Source organism: Urocampus carinirostris, chromosome 2 (assembly GCF_059441175.1).
Source record: "Urocampus carinirostris isolate Australia breed hairy pipefish chromosome 2, RoL_Ucar_1.0, whole genome shotgun sequence".
NCBI lineage: Eukaryota > Metazoa > Chordata > Actinopteri > Syngnathiformes > Syngnathidae > Urocampus > Urocampus carinirostris.
The window spans coordinates 1,386,098-1,408,068 of NC_142350.1; the positions used below are offsets into that span (position 1 = coordinate 1,386,098).

The window sequence follows — 21,971 nt, forward strand, 5'->3', positions numbered from 1 at the left end:
ATCGGTTGACAAGACCAAAGTAATCTGCGTGTACTGTCGGTGTGAACTGAGTCATCACCGTAATATAGCCAGTCTGAAATATCACTTGTTGTCCAAAAATAGGGTAAATGCGAATTCTACATCTCTGCTCTGTAAAAACAGGTGACACTAAATGGCTTCAAACACAGGCATATGGATACTGCAACAAAGAACAAGCTAACCTTTGAGTAACCGGCTCGAAGAAAAGAAATAGTCGGCTTGCATACTTTTTATGTAAATGTTAATGTTCATTCTTTACAATTTCCAGTAAAGGAATGTTTACAGTACGCCCTTTTTATTGCACTATAGTTGAGTTGTAGTTTACAAGATGTGCACCTAGTAACTTTATTTTGTATCATCCTGTTTTTGATGCCTTAGAGAGGTTTGTTGAAGGGTTTTTTTTTTGCAACCAAGTATTTTTTTTGTGCTGATTGACAGTGTTAAATTGTGTAATATGTTCCTTCAGATGCAGATGACTGAAATTTACCCCAAACAGTGTTTTCAATTAAGGAAAATTGCACAAAGTCATGTCAAGTCATCTTTATTTGTATAGCCCTTAATCACAAGAAGTATTAAGCCATCCTATCCACTTTTCCATGTTTATAAGAGTATTAAAATGATCTTTAAAGGGGCATTTAAAATAGATAAGAATATGAGATTAATGTACAATTAATCACGAGTTAACTGTGATATTCATGAGATTAATCGCAATTAAATAGTTTCATTGATTGACAGCACCAGTTTTTAGCAATCATTTTCATTTATAGGACACAATGCAGCGACATCGAGTGGTCAAATAGTACATACTGTACCTTTGAAAAAAGATGGAAGCTATTCTTCCTCAGAACAAAAAGCACAGTCCGCCATCTTGGAATTTAGAACATTAACCTGAAATTGGCAGACTCTTTGGGTGGTTTGCCGGGTTTTGAAGTGCAGTAGCCAAAAACCATGTGAAGACTTTTTGGCATTCATTGCTGTGAACCTGATGGTTCTGGCGTTTTTGAAACGCCCAGCAGGTCGGCGGGGCAACCGGCAACGGCCGCCGCCGTTTCTCCTGCCCGCAGGCACAACTCCTGGAGGAAGTTGGCCGTCTCCGCCACCAGGTTGCTCTCGTCGTCTATACCACAATCCAAATAAGGTTTTGCGTCAATTTTGAATTTGCAAAGATGTACCTTTTAGCTCTTTCATGCGGGGGATGTCTGGTTCTGAGTCGGCGTTCTGCTCCTGCATGGCCTGGCACATATTCTTATGGGTGAACCAGTGCAATTTTTGGCACGTCAAACTGCAGTAAGTCACCTTGAAAACAAAAACGTGAAACTGGCAGCAGTTTGGTTAGTTTGCCTAGCCATTAAGTGTGGTGAAAGGACCCTTTAGGTTCATTCTCAGTTGACATAAGTGCCAACCCGCTCCCTAAATTTTACTCCCTGCACTAATTCCTTGTCCACAGAGACCCCACATTAGAAGATAGTGCTTGGTTTTGCTTACCCCCTCCGGTCGAGACTGTGGCACAACTTACGGATTTGCAGAGGCAGCAGCGCTTGTCGGCTCCCCGCTCACCACAAGTGGCGCAGTAGTCAGCATCCACAAAGGCCATCTGGCCTGTCAGTGCCTGAGTCAGAACCGAGAAAGCCGTCGGGTCGTTGCCCTGCGAAGGAAGCAGACCAGGTCAGCGGGACTTAAACCCCATCAAGAGGCTCCTTTGGCTCACCAGCTGCTGCAGCAAGGTGCTTTCGCAGTAGGGAAACTTCCGGATGCAGTCTCGGATGAACTTCTCCTGGTACTGAGGGAAGCCGTCACTGTCTCTTCCCTTTAGGAGGCTTGAAGAACAACGAATATCCAAGTTTAGCCCTCAAATAGACTCTTGTGGACTTGTGTCATCACCTCTTGACCAGGGCGTCCAACGTGTGGTCTCGCTTCTGCAGGAAAGTGACGCACTTTTGGAGGACGCAACTGATGTAATGCATCTTCATGGCCAGGACCTCGTTCATGTCTCTCTGCTTAACACACTGCTCGCACAGCAGGTCCATCACCTGGTAGCACTTCTCCAGGGCACCAATGTCCACCAGAGCCGGGTTCTCCCTTACCAGCATGACAATCTGTGGGATCACACGGAAACACACGAGGACATTTTGCAAGCTCCACACTGTGGCTGCCCCCCTACAGAGAAACCTCCAAAAACATTCAAGACATGCGGCCCTTGAGGATCGGGATGCCCACCCCTGCCCTAGACAATGGAGTTCTTCAAAGTTCTGAGAAGACTAGTGAGCACTGCATTCAGGGTAGTTCATAAAATGGTGGCTTCCTTGATGCTATTCACCCTCACAGAAGCACCACAGAATCAAAAGGTTCTGAAGAGGCTCACCCTGATAAACCACTTCAAAAACGATTGGGGCAGGCCTAACCTTGACGGGGTTAAGGTTGGTGGTCATTATGATCTTGTGCAGAGGATCTGCCAGGTTGGGGGGCAGCTTTGGTTCCGTCTCCAGGCCTTGGGGTCTGGTGAAGTACTCCAGTCGAGCCCGGGAGAAGAAGTTGTTGATGACACTCACACAGTCGTGCTGGCCTGCCCACAGAAAGTCCACGTTGGACAGGTCCGAGATGCCCACTGGCTACCACTCACTCACCCACAAAGGCGGCCATTTGGGCCGCCGTGCGACCCACTGAATTGACCAGATCCGTCTCGGCGCCGGCATCAAGCATCATGGATGTGATGGCCGTCTTGCCTGCATTATTATGACAGCTACTGTAAGTAGTCTTCCGAATCAGTACAAGCAGTAGTTATGCAGGGTGCATTAGCAATGTTAGCACCAGCAAATGGAAAGACGATCTGATATTTGAGATGTAGAAAAGGAGGATTGGGTATTATCGTACATTCTGTTGAAAATGGTTGGAAAATCGGTATAGGTCATAAAGGGCCAACCTGGTCCTCAAATGCCTCATGTCCTGTATGTTTTTGGAATTTTCTCTGCTCCAATACAGGTGATCCTCATCACCAAGATTGTTAAGAAGCTTTGGCCAGCTTGCTAACGAGCTGACTATTTGTCCCTTCGTGCGACCCAACTGAGTTAGTGTAGTGAAACCACCAAAAACCCACAAGACATGCAGCCCTTGAGGATGGGGTTGCCCACCTCTGGTATCAGCAAAGAAAACACACTTAGATGTTTGGTTTGGGTTCGGTATGGCTTTTGCACCTGACAATCCAGCGAACATGAGGGCGGTGTATCCGTGCTGGTGCTGGTTGCAGTTGACGTCGGCGCCTCGCTGCAGCAGCAGGCAGCACATGTCTGCATTCCCCTTGTAGGCAGCATGCATCAGCGGCGTCATCCCACACTACCCGAACGGAAATGCTAGCATGAGTGCTAAGCAACAGACGGCAGAGTTTGTCACCTGTGGCCGACAGGAGGTATTGTGTGGACCTGATGCCCCTCTCAGCGTTCATTGCCATCTGGTCGTGCACACTCAGGGCAGGTAATAGAGCGCCAAGTTGGTTTGGCATTTTAACCACTTTCTAAAGCTTTGGTCTACTTTCACTTCAGATTTTTTTCTCTTCCAAAAAGAATTATTGATGATTTTAGCGAGCAAACAGCGTTCCTGACATTATCTGTTGTTGTCATTTTTTCTGGTGTGTTTAGAACAGATGTGGGCCGCATGTCTTGCATGTTTTTGAAGGTTTGTCTTCTTCAACTCAGGTAATACAAATTATCAGGTTGGCATGAGCTTATTAACGAATCTTGTGAAAAAAAATCACATGAATTGAACCAGAGAAACCCCCAAAACATGCAGGAAATGTGGCACTTACGGGTTGCCTACCTCTGGTTTAGAAGTTCGTAAGCAGCTCAAATGAGTGTTTGCATGTTCCCTGTCAGATGCAGAACGTCTTGTTTACTTTTGTTTGTGGAGACGCATGACAATTTATCAACATTGTTTGTACCTCATCTAAACAGTTGACTCTTACATCTTCTCTTGCCAGGATTTGAGCAGCTTCTTCAACGTCACCTGAAGACCAAAACTATTAAGTTTATTTTACAAGTTGAACCATCTGCTGGTTAAGCAATTTTAGAAACTGTCTGTATAGTTTTTATGTCCATCAGTAGCTTTTTTTTCTGGAAAAGGGGTAATAATAAACCTCACCCTCTTCAATGGCTTGCAGAAGTTTCCTCTCGGATTCTGTAAGTTGGCCCTTGTCGGGGTCGGCCATCCTGCAGTCAGGCGAAGGTCTGGCAAACGCTATTGGAAAAAAACTGCTTGAAATGCGACAGCTGAGCGATATCTGAGGAAAGGGAGGGAGAATTTGGAGGGGAGGGGTCATACCAGCCTCTTTTTTTATTGGTCAACTCAAGGCAAACCTTCACAAGCATCTCAACCTTGGTTTGCTACGTTTAGTTTTGATGTTCTTCCATGAAAGAGTGTCAAAAAAGCCACAATGGAATCGTAACATTTATTTGAAGGACAACAGGTCAAAAACAATAGAAGCACGCCGCCTTTCCACAGGTGATCACAGGCCCTTCACAGCTCCGACTTGAGGAGTTTCTTGGCCTTCCTCAGGTTCGTTATCACTAAAAGAAAGTCAAATCAAGTAACTTTGAACCTTCTTGATCCAAAGCGAAGATTGAGTTCAACGTTGTGTCTTACAGAGTTTGACATCGTCAGGCTCGTAGGCGTACATGCGGTTGGCGTAGCGGCCCGTCACATCTGCCCGGACCGTCATAGACGGGTCTACAACACAAATTCAACATGGTTCTTGTCCACCAAAACAGTGAGGGCTCTTGCAAAAGACATAAGGTGGAGGTCTCACCAACAAAAATTATCCTTGGGACGTACTGGCCGTCAGGGGAAAGATGTTTGTCTGTGGTCTCATACTGTGCAAAAACAAAAACAAAAAAAAGCTCTGGACTTTGTTGTCGGATGTCCAATTTCATTGAGAAGCCTGTTCAGGGGACAAGCTACCTACCACCAGGTTGAGGATTACAAAGTCCTCATCCAGGATTTTCTGGAGCTCGTTGTTCTCGGCAAACACTTTCTTGAGCGCTGCCCGAGGAGCGAAAGGCCATCAGCCATTGTCTGGTTGCTGATTGATTGGTCGGGGCCAAGACTCACCCAGACTGTGCGGGCAGTCTTCAAGGTGGAAGAGGACCATCAAGGGCTTGTTCCTGAAGGAGGGAACCGAAGGAGCAAGATGCCAAGTTATATGACACCCGTGACAGTTTTCTTACCTGGAACGTGCCCAGTAGAGCCCCTCTTCGTAGGTCTGAGCCCAGATAAGCTGATCACCCCAACCTGTGAGCAAGGCAGCATCAGGCACCGGGCACCTTCTGGCTGCATCTTCTTACCCACCTCTGGAGAGAGTCTGAGGGCTCCGTTTGCCCGTCTTTGGGGTGTATTTGGCCAATGCCAGCGGCGCCGCCACCAGTGCCAGGAGAAGAGACCAGCTGGCCTTCGTCATCTTTCTCAGCTTCCGGAATGCTTCAGAAAATAATCTCATATCTTCTCATCCTCAAAATTAGCATAGGTGTGGTGGTTCTTGCATGGTTCTTACCTGTGGGCAGGGCCAAAAGTAAGAGTGGTGCCAAACAGTGGTTGCAGTATATTCCGTAGTTGCCTCTCACCTGCCGCCGCTTTATATCGAAGTCCTTGACTCCACCTCCTACCAACTTACCTTTCACGTCCCGGATGTCAACGTTTGTTTGTCTGATGTTAGAAGGGAAAAGTGCCGCTCACTCCAAGAGTGATCACCGTTCCCTTGAGCGTTTTTACTAAACAACATGAAAGTTTTATTTTGAACCAAATAATAAGCTCTTTTTTGACAAACAGAGAAATCTTTATTTGATGATCCTCAAAGAGATATTGTTACCAAAATGTCACATTGTGCTAAAGTTGTCTTTAGCCTCTGCAGACATCATTCATTCATTCATCCATTCATCCTTGATGTGTTGGCATAGGAACAAGATCAATATTTGAAGAGGTGGGTTGGGTACAGGGGAGGGCGCCCCTCTGAACAAAGATCCGACTGCAGGTCCGGGAATGGACCTAGAGTTTGGCGTCATGTAATGAAGCTTGTGGCGATTCATGTTAGGATGAAAAATCACCAATGTATCTCCTTGGGCAAATAAAAGGCAAGCTGGGTGGTGCCACAAAAGGCCGGATGAGTGTGGCTAATCTCCATAGCTGGGAGCACTTGCCGGAGATATATTGCCTTTTAAGACAGGCAGGATCTTGTATTTGTAAGTCAATAAAAGCAAAGAACACAACTTGAACCGAGCCTGTTGATTTTGGTGAATTGTCGGCCATTAGCTGTTGAAGTCTTGGCAGCAATTGAAGGAAACAACTCTCTTCAAGTTAATTTTTGTTTATTGTCAGCAAAGAAAGAAAGTCTTACAAAGAGTAGCAAAAGGACAAGTTCAGCTGCACGTTATTAAGAGCATACCCACATTCACTTACGTTTTTTTAATTTTTAAGTACAAAAAGAAAGATGAACAAATCAGAAAGTATTTACACATATTTACATCTTATATTTGAGGAGCAAGTTTGTGCTCATATTGGGGAGGTGGGACTTGAGACAAAAGCGCCAAGGCGCTACCTGAGCGACTGAATCTCTGAGCCTCAAACAAGAAAATCTTGCAAGTGGGTTCACTGGGTTGTGTTCTGCGGAAGCCAGAAACTTCCACAATGTCCCAATAAAGACCTCAAACCCCTTTGAAAAAAAAACACGGGTCTGAGGCCTAAAATATTTGAAAAACAGTCCCAGGTCTAAGTACAGAAGAAAGCGGAAAACCAAATGAGATTCGGAAGACTGTTGGACCAAAACCGAAATGTTTGATTGTTACAAGAAATACAAGTTACAAGAAATATAATCAACATCTTGATTGGTTTGGTTTTCAGACGCAGGCAAGATTTTTTCGGCAATGAAGAGACCTGATCATTCTATTACACAAGTTTTAATTCTCAAATTTGTCTGCTAAGCATGCAGCCAGATTCAGAAAATCAAAAACCCCAAAGTGTCCCTGGTTGACATTTGCCCGGAGGTTCTGTACATGTCAGGGAGGAGAACCCCAGGGAGCCTACGTGGGCAGTCCCGAGACCTGGCAGATCCAAAACCAGAGCTGGTCTAGCGCCAGTTTCTGACTGTCCCACTAGCTGCGCTAATGTAGCGCACAAACAAAAGTGGAGGAGCCAATGGCTGGGGGCCTCTGAAGAGGTCCCTACTCCTCTTCTTAGCCTGTCTGGATTCAGTCCAAGTGATCTTGGTCAAAGTCTACGTTTAGGCTTTAAGCTCAACGGCAGACAAAGGCAAACTTGGGAAGGTCAACAAAGGCTTTTGCAGAATCCAAAACAGATGTTGGGGTTCTTTAAAGGCAAGGGGAGGTGGTCGGATACAGCGACACCTGTTAGCCGTCGCTACATGTCAGCGTCTCCATCATAGGCCAGCGTCAGAGGCCTTAGTCGGTTGGTTGGGCGCCGCTGAACTTTCTTTGGCTTTTTGCTGCAGAAAGGCAAACACAAAGCAAATGTTAGCCATGAGGGAGTTTCCACATCATGATCTTCATTGGAAAACCGGTGAAGCGTATGACTTTGGGACTTGCTAATGGTGATCTTTACATCATAGGACCTCATATTTATTATTTGTCTCTCAGTAAATAAGTTTCTTGGTCAAATAAACTCACTGGACTCTTTTTGACAAAAATTCAAGATACCATTTTCTTATACACCTTCAAATGGTTGTCCATTCAGTGCCGACACCCAACATTTTATGGAACAATTGACGGGTTCATAACAAAGACACAAATGGGGTGGTCCCTGCAGGTCGCCAGGTTCAGGGACCGCATTCAACGGATTGAGCTACATATCTTCCGCAGCGCAGTTGCTGGCTTTCACACTAGACCAGGCATGGCCAACCCGCGGCTTGCGAGCTGCATGCAGCTCTTAAACTAGTTTCATGCATATTTTTAGGAGCTTTAACATGAAATGCCACAAAAATGTTTAGCCGGCGCTGTCATTTGCCTTCCCTACAGCCAGATGGCATACAGACAATGAAAGCCTGTTCGCGTGGCGTCAAATGAGTGACGAGAGAGTCTTTGCTGTGACACAATGTGTTGTCAAGTCACATTTATTTACATAGCCCTTAATCACAAAAATGTCTCGAAGGACTGCACAGGATTACAATTACAAAATTGCACAATTACCTGATCTTAAACCAGCATGTTGTAGACAATTTACGTCAAGTTATCTCTTGAAATGGAAGGGAAAAAAAACACAGCCATACAATAATATGAAAAAGAACACTGGACGTTTTTTGCCAGAGTGGGAGAGTTAATATTTTTTTATTGAACGTAATGGCAAGCCGATCTGCCTTTTATGTCACACAGCATTTTCACATTTCAAAGCTTAAAATGTTTAACATCGCTTCAGCTCACTCCACGCTAACACAGAACAGGAAATTGTCAATTGCCCTCACTCGTTCAGCCCCAGCTGCTACTTGTTCCCTAAATAGTCGGAGACCGTAACGCTTGCGCCGTAAGTTAGCTTGGAACATAGCACGGGCTAAAAAGCGACACAACAAAAGGGAATTAATAAAAAATGCCTCATTGACGCCTTTGAAATCTTGGCTCCTGGAAACAATAAACTAAAACAGAGCATATCAGATGTTCAAGTGTCTCGCCACAGTATGGAACAAAGAATATCGGATATTGATAATCGGATATTAACTGTTGAATCACAGTTGCACACTGCCCTTCAAACATGTATTTTAGTGTGGCATTGGATGAAAGCTGTGACATACAAGACAAGCCTAAGTTGGCAGTAATAACAATCTGTGTCAAATCAATGTGTGATCAAAGAAGAAATCCTTGATATTGTGCCATTAAAAGATGGAACCCATGGCATAGATGTGAAAGAAGCAATGACGGCTGCGTTTGCAAAAGAAAATCTGCCCACACCAAAACTAACTGCAATAGCTACGGATGGAGCGCCAGCCATGATAGGATCTGTGAAGGGGCTTGTGGGGCTGTACAAAGCTGATCAAACATTTCCAGACTTTTGGGATTTCCACTGCATCAAACACAGGGAACAACTCGTGTCTAAATCACTCAATTTTGACAATGTCATGAAACCTGTTATGGAAATCGTCAACTACATCCGCACACATGCACCTAACCACAGGCAATTCAGGAATCTCTTCGCTGAGCTAGACCAAGAAGGGCTTCCAGGTGACCTGCCGCTGCACTGCACTGTGAGGTGGCTGTCAAAAAGCAAGGTACTCTCTTGCTTCTTTTGGATGCAGTGAAACTGTTCATGGAAGAGAAGGACTAGGACTATCCCGAGTTCTCAGACCTCAAGTGGATTATGAATCTGGCATTTTTAATTGACATAATATACCACCTGAACAGACTAAACCTGATCCTGCAGGGTAAGTTAAAAATGCTGCCAGACCTGATGCAAAGTGTGTTTGCATTTGTTAATAAACTAAAGCCATTTGAGGGGAATATTAAAAAGAGAGATTTAACCCTTTTTAAACTCTGCAAAAAGCCAGTGAGCAAGTCACCAGCGCCTCCCTAAAAAATAAAAGAGACAGATATGCAACACTGATTGAAAACTTGAGAGAAAGCTTTGTGACCCGGTTCTGTGATCTACAACAGAACAGACCACAGATTACGACCCATTCAATGCGAAGACAGACTGTTTGAAAGCCTCACTTGGAACAGATGAGGCTGCGGCTGAGTTGGAGATGATCGACCTTTGTGAGGAGGATCAACTGAAAGCTGTTTGAGAGAAGGTACAGTTGAGTTCTGGAAAAGTGTGCCATTGAAAAATACCCCAACATCAAACGAGCTGCCCTTAAGATACTGTCCATGTTTAGGGTCAACGTACATCTGTGAGTCTGTGTTTTCCATTCTGAAACAAGTGAAATCAAAGTATCGATCTCTTTTGACTGACACTCATTTAAAAGAATTGCTTAGAGTAGCAGTAACAGAATACAAGCCAGATTTGAGGATTGTTCAAGATAAAGATTGCCAGAAGTCTCACTAAGCAGCATAGTAAGAGAAAGATGTTATGCTTCAACTGGGAGTTTACGTGTGTAGAACAGTGCGCACAATGTTAAATGTTGAAAATTGTCATGCTGGTGTAGTTATTTTCATTAGGTTTAAAAGAGTAGAGATCTGTGTATGCGTGCCTAAATGATTGGAAGATTATGTTTATGTGTACCCATGTGTATGATGTGGCTCTTTAGTAACGCAGACAACAAATTGGCTTAGTCGCTGAATGGTTGGCCACCCCTTTACTAGACCCTGGAAGCTCACCTCCAGGACGGGAGGCAAAGGTAATATTTTGAGATGTGCGACAAGGCACCAAGAAAAGGCAGCCACACATCATGTGATTAAGGTTTCAAGGCGAGCTGCCGGGCTTGCAGGCGAAGATTTGGGAGGTTGGCAGAGTTGGTGCTGCTGGAACTCTTGGCAGGCAGGGCAGAAGTAAGGCACGGCATAGCGCTTTGGCTCCATCCAGTATACCCCATCTGCAGCGGACTTGGATTTTGGCTCTGGGTAAAGGCAATTACTACGACGACTAACAGAATATTTAGGAGGGTGAAGGTTGAGAAAAGAAAAAAAACACACAATGAAAGAAGAAATGATCAAGGAAACGAAAAATGGGCAGTGATATCATGGAGATCCAATGGACACAAGATTTCATTTCTATCATTTTCGGGGACACTGGGCCTTCCTACCAGGTACTGTGATCTCCATGGAATCACCGTAGATGAATGAAAATAATGAAGGCTGCCTGGCGCAGCTACATTACCATGCTAAGTACGTCATGGATGTGATGAAGACCAGAAGGACAATCACTCCGGCTGCCACTCCGTACACCCAAGTTTTCAGCTTTCCATCTGCAATCAAGCATCTTGCTTTAGGATTTAGCGAAGAAGTACCAAAAAGCACCTGAGATCTCTGATGCTGATTTATGAATAAAGATGGAGAGCCCCTTCCATACCTGGACCAAACGGCTGCAGGAACCAGGCGCGTCCCACTCTGCCAGGCGGACTGAGCCCTGCCCGGGTGGGATTAAGGGCCCTAATGGTTTTGACGTCCGCCTTGTTGTCGCTGGCCGATGGGATTTCCAGCACCGGGATAACCCGGCACTGGTCCAGCAAGCCGTCAGAAGTCATCACTTCGGTGTAGCCATCCTCGCAGCCGCAGACACCCGACTGGCACAAACACATTGGGACACATGACGGCTTTGCCTAAACATACGTTTTAAGTACTAAAAAACCTCAGACTATAAAAAATCAATTGACTCCTGTTAGTACCTCTGTGCACAAAGAACGAGGCTTAGTGCAGGGCGGTTGGCACGATCGGTCAGCCTTTGGCTTGGTTGTTGCCGTGCAACCTCCTGCAACGTTACCAACTGGTCAGAGTTGAACAATTTGAGTAGCGGTTGGTGGGTCGGTCACCTGTAACGTTAAGCCCGTCCGAGCGCATGCACCAGACGTAACGTGATGAACCTCTCCACGGGCCCACTTTCCAAGCGTAGTCGTAACATTGCCCGCCTGAGGGTAGATGGGATTTTTCTACTTTAACATGTTTGGACAATTGTGCGCTAGCAATTTCATTAACTAAAAAAACTTGCAAAGTTGAAAATACCAAAACTGGACTTTATCCCTTCCAAATAAGGATTGGGGAGAAATGTTTCATTTCGGACCTGTACATGGCCGGACCTCCAGCTCCTGTTCTGGACACTGTAGGAGATTTTCAGGGTCTTGAGCCACCACCGCTCGAGAACGAACTTGCACTGAACCAAAACTCAGAACGTCTCCACCGACGCAGCTCATCTGGCATACGCTCCAAACTGTCCAGTCTGTCAGGTAGCATTCCCCTTAAACAACATTTAAAATGTTCAATATCAAACCGGAATAAAGGTTCCACCTTTAAGCTGAGCTTGCAGTGGCTTCATCTTACCTGGACAAGGTACAGTGCATTCCTGGTACAGTCCGACATCTGTTTCTGGGTCGAGCACTGGTTCCTGCTCCCCGCAAAGCTCATCGTCCACCATGCTCCCAATGAAATCGGATCCGTCCGACACAAAGCAGGAAATGTTCCTGAAGCGAAGCCCTTCGCCACATCTGGCACCCTGGGAGCAGAGAAAACCTTTTTCCCTAAGGAAGTCCAAAGGAGCTCCATGACATAGTTAAGGTTTATATTGAATGGAGACGCAATAAACAACCCAAATGGAATCTGCCTTTCTTGCTTGCCTAGCTCAAGACATAGAAGACTCAGGACCACACACATCTTGAGATTGATAGTCATTGAATAGGTGGTAGTTAGTGAAGACATCAACAGGCCAGGCTCACCTCAGACTTGCACTGGGACCAGGCGCCATATCTCCAATAGTAGCAAGGCTTGACCAGGCACGGCTTCCACTGCTGTATTTCTACTGGGCATGGCATGCCATCACCCTGTGGGGCCTGGATTACCATCCGGCTCCTCCAAAGCTTACCTGGAAACAGGACAGCACTCTCAAAAAAGGTTCAACTTGGATCTGAATTTAAGTCTATGGCATGATCCATTCAAGGGCTTTTTTTCATTGGTGGCCTTTCCGCTGATTATTGTATGACTTCCGATTCAAATATTTCTCTGTCAGCACCATAACCTTCCCAGTAAACACTGAAGAACACAAAATGCAATTAATGTTGATTTTCATAAATGCCCTACAAGATTATGGTAAAAGAAAATGGTAAAGTACTCAGAGCTGAAGCACACAAACCTTGAACTCCGCAGGTATGCGTACATTCAGACCACGCCGACCACTCAGAAAGGTGACAATTTAGCGGACACTCCAACACACAGGAAGCATTCATTTGCCACTTCCTCTCTAGGTCCAGCTGAAAGACACAGGTCAAAATGTTCACAGACTTCTTGACTGGTGTATGGAACACAATCCCACCTCTTTACAGAACTTTGGGTCCACAGATTTGCCGTCGCTCCTCACGCAATCCAGCATCCGGGTCTTGATGCCATTACCACAGACGGCTCTGTCGCTCAGTTGGCAGGTGCTCCAATCTGCACAGCCGGGAAAGGTTCATGAGGTTAGGAGCGACATCATCATCATCAACACGGCTCAGTAAGGATTGATTCCTCACAGGAGGATTTAAGACTCACCGGTGATGTTGTAGGAATGGTGGTAACAGTTGCTATTGAGTTTGCAAAGCTCTTCTTGAGTGGTAGGAGGACACGCCTTCTGCTCTCCAGGCTGCCGTATCGGGTAAGCCCGTCTCTCCCGTGTGCTGTTGCCACTGCACGGCTGAATAGTAAGGAAATACATTATCAAAAAGGCAATTAATGACTACCCCAAGCGTTTGCTTCACATAATGTTTGCTTTCGGCGCCATGGATTGCGTGAAGCATTACCAGGGATCAGAGTGCATTTATCTCACCAGTGGACAGGCACTCCAGGATCCCCAGTCTGAGAGGACGCAGTCCTCCGGACAGGGAAGCCTATGGTCACGAGCTCCCGGGGGCATCTCTTCCGGGTCGCACAGATAGTCGTCCACTTGCTCTGCAGGGCCGTCCATAGTGTTCAGCATGCACCTGAGATGGCATTCCAAACATTTTAGGTCAGGCTGTTGATCTTTTCACCATTGCCCGCATTCTTTCCCCTTAGTATTTGCATCAGTTGTACCTGACTTTTCTTGTCTGGACGCTTTCGCCGCAGTTGTGATTTATGTCCACATTGCTGATTTTCCAGGTGCTCCATGGTTCTGCTACCCAAACGTACTGGCTGCAGTCACTCAGGCACGGCACCACTTCGTAGACCTGGTGAAGGCAGTTGGCGTGATCGGGGACATTTTTACATATAAAGTCACACCTGGTGAAGAAACACTTACCTGTGCCTGTTATTGAAACACAAACACAAAAGGAGATGAAAAAAATGTAGTTATCGTTGTCTGACAATGAAGAGAGGGGAAAAAAGAATCCATCACCTGGTTGACATGATCCAGTTTAGGGCAAGGCCTTCCACCGTTATAGGGTTTTTCCCGCAACCACTTGGATCGAACCTTAACGCCGCTTCCGCAGGACTTACTGCAGCGAGACCAGTTGGACCACTCGCTGAGTTTGCAATCCGACGGGCAGGGGATAATGCAAGCTTCCTCGATGTAGCCTAGCAATAGCATAACGTCTAACATGTGAAATTAATAAGTAAACGTCAACAAAAAGTCTAGCCATTTTTTCCCCGGTCAGGACTAGTTTGAATATCTTTTCTCTGCTTTGGGGTTTATTTTGACTCCATATCAACATGCAGCGGTTTGCAGAAAGCATTTCTTGTTGTCTAGCGTTTTGGATCCTGAACCTACCGTGGCTGTTGCAGCGTGAGGTCGGGACAATGCGGTTCTCTTGGTCGTAGCAAACCATGGCCTGGTATCGATAGCCTTGGCCGCACTCCTTGACGTCGGCCTGGATTTTTGAGGCCATCTGGCCTTCCAAACGTCCGCCCTTGGGCAGTATGCAGTCGGACCAGTTCCCCACAGGCTGGGCATTGTATTTATTGCACGGACAGTACCGAGTCTCACTCAAAGGGTACGCTTGCTGGTTTTTGCACTGCTCACGCTTTCTGCTCTTGCCTGCACAAATAAGCCACAAATCGTTGCACAGAAGAAGGGGACCCCGTGTTTTCCGTAATAGTTGATCAGATCCGTGCTTTTATCAATTGTTCTTAGTCCACCCTTGACTTACCGACAAGCATCCGTTTGCGAACCCTGACACCCACGCAGTCGACCGCGCAAGGCGAGAACTTGGACCAGCTGCTCATTTGGCAGTCGTTCTGGCAAGGCAGGTGGCAGGGCTGGCTGAGAGGTGGCATGGACCCAAAGAACTTCAGACAAGCGTCTGCATCTGCCAGCCCGCCGTCCTGCTTCCGACACGAAATGGCTATCGGGACCAGAGAGACAGATCGTGTCTTTTGAGAACTGTTGCTCATGTTGTTACACAAGACTGTAGAACAAAAATCTTACACTTTATCATTATTGCATGCATGGAAATATTGCACCAAAAATATTTTTGTAAATTTGTTTGAAAAACGAATTAAAGAAATGAATGAACTGCAAAGTATAATGAGTACGACATTGCCAAAGTAAGTTTCTTGGCGCGTCCCACCTCGAACCTGCAAACCCGATCCACAGTTTTCTTGAGCTGCTGGGCTGTCCAGACGAACTGACCACGGAACCAATTGGCATCTTTTCCACTTGTGGGTTTTCCATCTAAAGAAATAGGACGATGGCAAAAACAAATTATCCTTTTTATATGCAAGCCTGCACAACCTTGACTGATCCCAGTCAACCTGTGCACTGTTTAAGCCTGGAGCTAAAAGACAATTTACCTGAATCCGGGACAGGAGGCCGGTGTGTCGCTTTCTCTTTGCTGACTTAGCACTTGCGGACACTCTTGCCCCCCGTTGGCGGCCGACTGGATGACAATGCGCTTCCTGTATTGCTTCTTTTTGATCTTTCCACCTGCAGGTGAGCAAAAGGCAAGACTATGTGTTGTCATTCTTAGAATCCTGCAGTAGATTGCAACATCTGTAAACACAAGGTTTCCTCTGCCACAATATTCACTTTTAGTATCTGGAGAATGGCAAACCAAAAGTCAGTTTCTCACATTTGCTTGACTTAGTCCCTCGGGTAAAAGAGGAATTCTCTGGATAAGAGATCCAGTCACTGTATAGGGTCAGCCGGCAGTCTCTTTTGCAGGGCAGCAGGCAGGGCTGTACAGTGTCTGGCCGTAGACTCTCTGGACACCTAAAAATACAAACGTCATCCTTCTCACTCATCAATCCCACTGGAGTTTGACATGTATTTGCTGGATTGCAGCCAACCTTTGACTGAATAACAATGTGTTTGTTTGTTTTAAAATTGAACTCAGTATTTTATTAGAATAGAGACGTGAGGCCCCCTTACTTTTTGGGTGGCACCTGACCCACATTGACCCGTACACAGATGACTTTCCGTGTCTGCATCCCCACTGAGCAAGAGGACTTGTGATTTGCGGAGGCATTGCTGGGTGGGACGGATGAGTCCTCGGTGCAGGGTCCCCAGGGGCTGGTCTGCCAGTGGTAAACAGTGCATGGGTGCTGGTTGCAGCTCCTGGTTTCCAACAGAGCGCTGGCATTGGGACACTGCATTGCCCCTAGGAGAGAAAAGCAGCCGTGACATTGCTATGTAGCTTTATAACCCAAACAAACGGTTGCCCTTTCATTACTTCCAGACTGCTAAGAATGTTGTCATACTGAACTATTGATCGTCTAACTCGAGATGGGATTTAGTAGTTGACCTCTTCAAAAAGGAATTGAAGTCAGATAGTGTTTGCATCTAGACTTTGAATGGCAGCCTAACAAAACCCTTCCTTGAAACGGCGAGACACAGCACAATGTGCTGTTTGCCTCGTTCCACAAGTGCTAGACGAGCTATTGGTTAGTATCATCCCCCATACAAAAAAAACATTCAATTCAGTAAGCGTGCCAAGCTAGGCGTGAACCATCTGTGGGTGAAAATCGCTCCTTTCATAGGACTGTCATAGGTAGCATGGGAGACAAAAGAAGACAAATTTCTGTTGGTGTCGTTTTGGAATGTTAACTGCTGTTGAATTCCCCTGAAAAGATTGAACAAACCCACATGGTATGTATTTGTATTCCACCTGCCATTGTCCTTAATTGACAACTTGATTTTAACAAGTAGGCAAGTATGTAGGTGAATATGGCGTTTCAAAAGGTTTTTCATTTATTTAATTATCTTACCTTCCCTGGCACTGAAGGCCAAAACGGAGCGAGTTCTTGTCTGCATGCCTTCTGTATTTTTTCCGGAGCACGTGTGGGAACAGAAGGACCACTGGGTCCAAGGACTGAGGGCACAGTTCTTTGGGCAAGGCACATCACAAAGCACTGGCATGGGCAGGATGGCGTCACGGCACAGTTGCGTCTCCATGCGTTCGCCTGCCGACAGGAGGATCCGGTTAAGTTTGCAGGGGAAGTTGGTCACAACTAAGTGCCACAAAATTCCACCTCAGAAGAGATGTAGAAACATAAAAGGAGGGACCAGGCCAAAGAAACTCCCACAAACCTTTTGTGTTGACGCACTGAACTTGAGGGTTTCTCGTTCCTGGTCCACATTCCCTGTCGTGATCAGGGACGCAGTCTTCCAGATGTACCACCAGCCAGTCATAGCATCTGGGCTCGTCGCATGGTATGGCTTCCACCAGGTGTGGGCAATTTCCTGTCCCACCCGTTGGATTGTTGAAAATATTGCGCTTCCTCATCTTAAATCCTGTTGCAAACACATAAAAAAAACAGCCATGCGTATTCTGTAGTTTTATTTCGGGGACTTTTTGCCCAAGAACATACCTTTCTTTGCAGTCTGATCCTGACACTTTTCATAAGTGCATGGCCCCCAGGGACTCCAGGAGGACACCTGACACTCTACCGGACAGGTGATGTGGCATAGTCTTGTGGTTTCGGGGGGTACGTCGGTGCATAGATCACCGGCAACTGGCCGCAGCACTACATGGTGAAGCAGATTCGAATAAAAAATATATATATTGTGACATTGCCACAGGTCACTGTGAGGGTGGCAGTTAGCCATCTTTTCTGCAGGCAGAACAAGGCCTCAATTTTGTTCAATAAAATTTAGTTCTAACCTACGGAAGAAGAGACTGTCCTTCATGACTTGCCAGAATGTTTGGTTTCCATCCAGAGAAGGCCACACCAGCTCCCACAAAGCCTTTCTAATACATTCTAAAGTCACAAACAAAAGCCGTGACCTTGCCAATTTGTGGAAATTGTAATGTCAGCCGGTTTCTGAGAGGCCCCGAACAGAGGCGGGCTACCATCCTCAAGATCGCCCATGATGATGAATGATTCCAGCTGTGGTATGACAGCACTTGGACTCATTATAATGCAAATTGAGTCTTCTTGGATAAAATAAACTTTCACCTTCCATTGCCGTGTCTTCAATTGCTGTGTGCAAGAAGCCCATTCAATCTGGTGTTTACAAAGGTACCATTGGAGTAGGACCAAATTTGTTTACCACAAGTGAGACCAAAGGTATTCTTTGACTCTTAATCGTAACTTTAAAAATGACTTCAAAAAGGTACTGTAGGTAATTTTGACCACTTTGTGTCATTCTATCGCATAGTGCGTCCTGACCAAAGACTGCCATGTGAACGAGTGGTCCGAGTGGTCAGCATGCTCCAAGGACTACAAAGCAAAAGGAAGGAGAAGACCAAGCAGTAGCCTTTTCCTTTAATTTAACAGGCCAGCCTTGTTAGCCAAGCCTTGTCGGAATGTAGTCCAGCACACGACTTCCAGTATAAATCTTAAAGCAAGTCTGTCATATTTGTTACATATTCATTCAGTGCTCATTCATCCCTAAAGAAAGTGAGTGATACACATTTAGACCAGTTTGATTTTTTAAAAGCGACCACTCCAGAAAGTATTGTTTTTGGCTAATAATACATTAAGAACAGTGACCTTTAACCACTGTGCACGACACACTAGTGTGCTGGTGTGAGAGATCGTCAGGTGTGCCGTGAGAAATTATCCAATGTCACTTTTTAAAATTTAACAATTTATAAAAAAATTATGAAACATTTTCTGCAAATACTATGTCATTGTCAAGTGTCTGTGCTGTAAAAACTGGGGTTAATTTAATATTCATCCGTGTGACAGCACGTAGCTGATTCCAACTTTCCTCAGAGAGGCTTAATGATACACGTGACAGATTGTGGTGAGAGTCAATGAGAAGTTTTTAAAAAAGACAACTGCAAACTCCGAATTTGGCTCTGTACAAGACTGTGACCCGGATGATGGCTTTAGTATAAGTGTCGGGAAAAAGAGAGCAAAGATTGTGAGCCCAAGGCAATATAGTGAACCCACTCCATTATGCCTGGTGTGTGGCGAGAAGCTATCCAACAGCGCTATGGTGCAGAGCAAGCTTAAACAGCATCTTCAAACGAAACACCCATCGCTTCAAAACAAGCCGGCAGACTATTTAGTTTGCTTGCGTGTAAGTACAGAAAAACAGGCAACCTTTATGACAAAAACCAAAAAGGTAAATGAGAAAGCGCTAAGAGCTAGTTACCTAGTCGCCGAACTCATTGCTAAATAAAAAAAAAAAACGAACAATGTGGCAGATACATTAATACTACTAGCCTGTATGGCCATTGTCAACGAGATGCTCGGCCCCGGCGCAATTAAAGACATAGCTAAAGTCCCGCTCTCTGATAACACATTTGCCCGACATATTGATGACATGTCTTCCAACATCGAAAGCAATGTTTTGGAAAAGAGACGCATCAGTGGGAAATTTGCGTTGCAAGTTGACGAGTCTACGGATATTAGTGGACATTCTCAGCTTTTAGCTAATTTGCGTTTTGTGGATGGAGATGCCATTAGAGAAAGCGTCCTATTTTGCAAGGCACTGCCAGAAGAAACAACTGGAGAAGAATGTTTTTGGGTCACATCATAGTATCTGGACCAGGGAGGACTTACATGGGAAAACTGCATAAGTGTTTGCACTGATGGAGCTGCAGCCATGGTTTAGTGCACCAAAGGCTTTGTGAGCAGAGTGAAGGAAAAACCCAGACCTGATTGTTACACACAGTTTTTTGCACCTAGGCCCTCGTTGCTAAGACTTTACCAGAAGAGATGGTTCCTGTGTTGGACGACGTAGTGCGCATAGTGAACTTTGTAAAGACATGACCTTTGAAAAGCCGTGTATTCGCATCTCTGTGAGGATGTGGGAGCGGAGCATAAGGCCTTACTGCTTCCTACGAAGGCCCGATGGTTGTTGCGTGGTAAGGTGCTGGCACATGTGTATCAGCTGCGGGAGGTACTTAAAATGTTTCTGAGATATGAGAAGTCTGATTACTCAAATTTGTTTTCAAGTGATGAGTGGTGCGCAAAGCTGGCATACCTGACTGATATATTTGATAATTTGAATGAACAAAACACAAGAATGCAGGGCTGAAATGAAAACCTGCTTACAAGCACTGATAAAGTAAATGGATTCCGTTCAAAAGTCCATCTCCGGCAATAACATGTGCAACGTGCCAACTTGGAGATGTTCCCACTCACTGAGAAACGGCAAAGTTCCAGTGCACTCTGTGAGGTAATATGTAAACAATTTAAAAGTCTTGGTGAAAAGTTGTCATTTATTTCTCTTCAGCCTCCACTAAATGCTTTGACTGGGTTAGGGACCCATACAGCTCAACATCGGTTGTTGGAAAGGACATGACTTTACAAGAGCAAGAGAACTAACTAAACTGAAACAGGATCGGGGTTTAAAACTAAGATTTGCTGATCTTCCTTTGGGCAGTTTTTGGTTGACTGCTGCCATTTTTATAATGATTCGCCATTACATTGAAGAGTTTGGTTTTAAGTGATCTCCAAAATAAAATAGTTTACAATGTTGTCAAATTTGTAAGCAAATTTTTGTTTTAGTTGAAAGTGCAAAAGCTTCATTCTGTCATGTCCTGCACGGTTGTCATGACGCCCAGCTGGCCCTGCCTCTTGACACCGGCTGACCTGCACTTCCTGATTACTCCTATGGGTACTTAAACGTGCCTTTTGGAACTGCCCTTGGCCAGATCGTTGTTTACCCTTGTTGAAAACCTGTTCATGCCTGTTTGATACCTCTTTATTCTTGTTGTGCTTGTTGGACTTTGTTGCACTTCGGTGTAACATTCTGAGAGATTCCTGCAAGTTCTGTTTAATCCCTTTAAATACCTAGTCTGTAGTTTTGCCTGCATTTGAGCCTGCTTTGTTTTGTTTTTGGTCCATTTGTGTGTTGGACAACTTTTCTTTCTCAATTAAAGTGACAGATCGTCTACACAAATGAGTTCCAACTTCCTGCTTCCCGACCTGCTTCGTGACACATTCGTGATTTTTTTTAAAGTGTTTACATATGGCTATTAAATATTTAGTTTTTTCCCTCGTTATAAGCGTAGGTTTGTTTGCTAAATCTTCAGACTTGTATCTTCTGGCAAGCTCACTGTGGAAATTACATTGATTGAAAACAATACCAGCTGATCAGGGAACCTGCGAATTTTTCCAAGCTGCTCACCCAGTATCCAGTTTACCTGGGATCTTATTCCAAAGTAACAGGTACATATCTATTGTCATAATATTTTTATGTTTTTAGAATTAACACTATTTTTGTGTCATTTAATGCCTTTACACTAATTTACTTGAATGAAGGTTTTCTTTTCTTACCACTACGAGGCACTAAATATTACATACTTTCCCTTTAAAAAATGTAAGGTTAAATAGGGAATACAGCACATGTCCTTGCAAAACAACTACTGGCTGTTATTGGACAATTTTGCCTCATGGGGGCAGTGTGTTGCCATGCAGGCAATGTGTAGGCCAGGCATATGGATTCTTAACTAATAATGTGGACAAGGTATGGCAGAACTTCTGAGGTAGAATTCCACCCATCAAAATGTTGCAGACTACCCCTGGTGAGAAAAAGGGAGGAAAAAAAGCACTCCAGAGCGTTGAGACTGTTAACACAGATTAGGTTTGTTAGAAGAGCTGGCACTATCCATTTCTTCCTGATTGGCGCCGGCAATGACGGGAAGTGTGAAACGTATCACTTAACCGATTTGGCCGCATGAAACGAGAGACGGAAAGATCAATGTGGATGTCTGCCCAGGAGACAAGATTGTTTTCTGTGGAGCTCGGCCAGCCAGAAGAAGCGCTGAGGCTTCTTCTGCCAGGAGATAAGCGCCAGATGCTAGCAGCCTCTGTAATGCCGGTGATGGACCAGGAAGCTCATACACGATGCTTGGAAATGTTAACATTTTAGTCTTAAGTTAAATGCCTGCGGAAAACTCAGACAGGAGGGGGTAATTAGCATTCTGCACCCAAAAAATGCTCGGCTTCTATTGTACTACTGTTTCCCCCGCCATGAGTTCC

The 21,971-nt window shown here is 45.2% G+C and overlaps 3 protein-coding genes across 4 annotated transcripts in view; all 3 read right to left on the reverse strand.

Moving 5' to 3' along the window:
* Positions 1–543: 543 nt before the first annotated feature.
* LOC148370583 (ankyrin repeat and MYND domain-containing protein 2-like) lies at positions 544–4,499 on the reverse strand. 2 transcript variants are annotated; one of them, XM_088328246.1, is made up of 11 exons: positions 4,150–4,499; positions 3,950–4,014; positions 3,829–3,877; positions 3,210–3,348; positions 2,643–2,741; positions 2,421–2,581; positions 1,900–2,114; positions 1,727–1,835; positions 1,535–1,663; positions 1,191–1,314; positions 544–1,135 (listed from the first exon to the last, which is right to left on the reverse strand). In XM_088328246.1, exons 2-11 carry the CDS (start codon positions 3,952–3,954, stop codon positions 987–989), a joined length of 1,179 nt encoding a protein of 392 aa, XP_088184372.1. In that variant the 5' UTR covers positions 3,955–4,014; positions 4,150–4,499; the 3' UTR covers positions 544–986. The 2 variants fall into 2 exon arrangements, with proteins under 2 accessions (XP_088184372.1, XP_088184371.1); XM_088328245.1 differs by lacking the exon at positions 3,829–3,877.
* agr2 (anterior gradient 2) lies at positions 4,443–6,212 on the reverse strand. The gene is made up of 7 exons (XM_088328248.1): positions 5,353–6,212; positions 5,232–5,295; positions 5,116–5,168; positions 4,970–5,046; positions 4,814–4,877; positions 4,651–4,734; positions 4,443–4,574 (listed from the first exon to the last, which is right to left on the reverse strand). Exons 1-7 carry the CDS (start codon positions 5,498–5,500, stop codon positions 4,525–4,527), a joined length of 540 nt encoding a protein of 179 aa, XP_088184374.1. The 5' UTR covers positions 5,501–6,212; the 3' UTR covers positions 4,443–4,524.
* A 136-nt stretch (positions 6,213–6,348) lies between these two features.
* Positions 6,349–21,971, reverse strand: part of thsd7aa (thrombospondin, type I, domain containing 7Aa) — a 34,326-nt gene continuing 18,703 nt past the window's right edge. Inside the window, 24 exon segments of the mRNA XM_088328178.1 lie at positions 6,349–7,498; positions 10,314–10,578; positions 10,813–10,900; positions 11,005–11,218; positions 11,321–11,403; positions 11,465–11,560; positions 11,713–11,886; positions 11,970–12,141; positions 12,362–12,507; positions 12,775–12,892; positions 12,955–13,070; positions 13,170–13,311; positions 13,444–13,597; positions 13,689–13,822; positions 13,894–14,168; positions 14,362–14,628; positions 14,741–14,935; positions 15,161–15,264; positions 15,384–15,516; positions 15,662–15,801; positions 15,961–16,189; positions 16,797–16,991; positions 17,119–17,322; positions 17,400–17,555. Coding sequence (XP_088184304.1) covers positions 10,383–10,578; positions 10,813–10,900; positions 11,005–11,218; positions 11,321–11,403; positions 11,465–11,560; positions 11,713–11,886; positions 11,970–12,141; positions 12,362–12,507; positions 12,775–12,892; positions 12,955–13,070; positions 13,170–13,311; positions 13,444–13,597; positions 13,689–13,822; positions 13,894–14,168; positions 14,362–14,628; positions 14,741–14,935; positions 15,161–15,264; positions 15,384–15,516; positions 15,662–15,801; positions 15,961–16,189; positions 16,797–16,991; positions 17,119–17,322; positions 17,400–17,555 — 3,731 coding nt within the window. The 3' untranslated portion in view covers positions 6,349–7,498; positions 10,314–10,382.

Coding starts and splice junctions, on each gene's coding strand:
- LOC148370583 (XM_088328245.1), bottom strand. CDS start 4,327: ATGACCCCTCCCCTCCAAATTCTCCCTCCCTTTCCTCAGATATCGCTC. Junction 2,582..2,642: donor CCAAATGGCCGCCTTTGTGG/GTGAGTGAGTGG, acceptor TTCTGTGGGCAG/GCCAGCACGACTGTGTGAGT. Junction 1,136..1,190: donor CCGCATGAAAGAGCTAAAAG/GTACATCTTTGC, acceptor ATTGTGGTATAG/ACGACGAGAGCAACCTGGTG.
- agr2 (XM_088328248.1), bottom strand. CDS start 5,500: ATGAGATTATTTTCTGAAGCATTCCGGAAGCTGAGAAAGATGACGAAG. Junction 5,169..5,231: donor CTCTACTGGGCACGTTCCAG/GTAAGAAAACTG, acceptor TCCCTCCTTCAG/GAACAAGCCCTTGATGGTCC. Junction 4,575..4,650: donor GCCTGACGATGTCAAACTCT/GTAAGACACAAC, acceptor ACTTTCTTTTAG/TGATAACGAACCTGAGGAAG.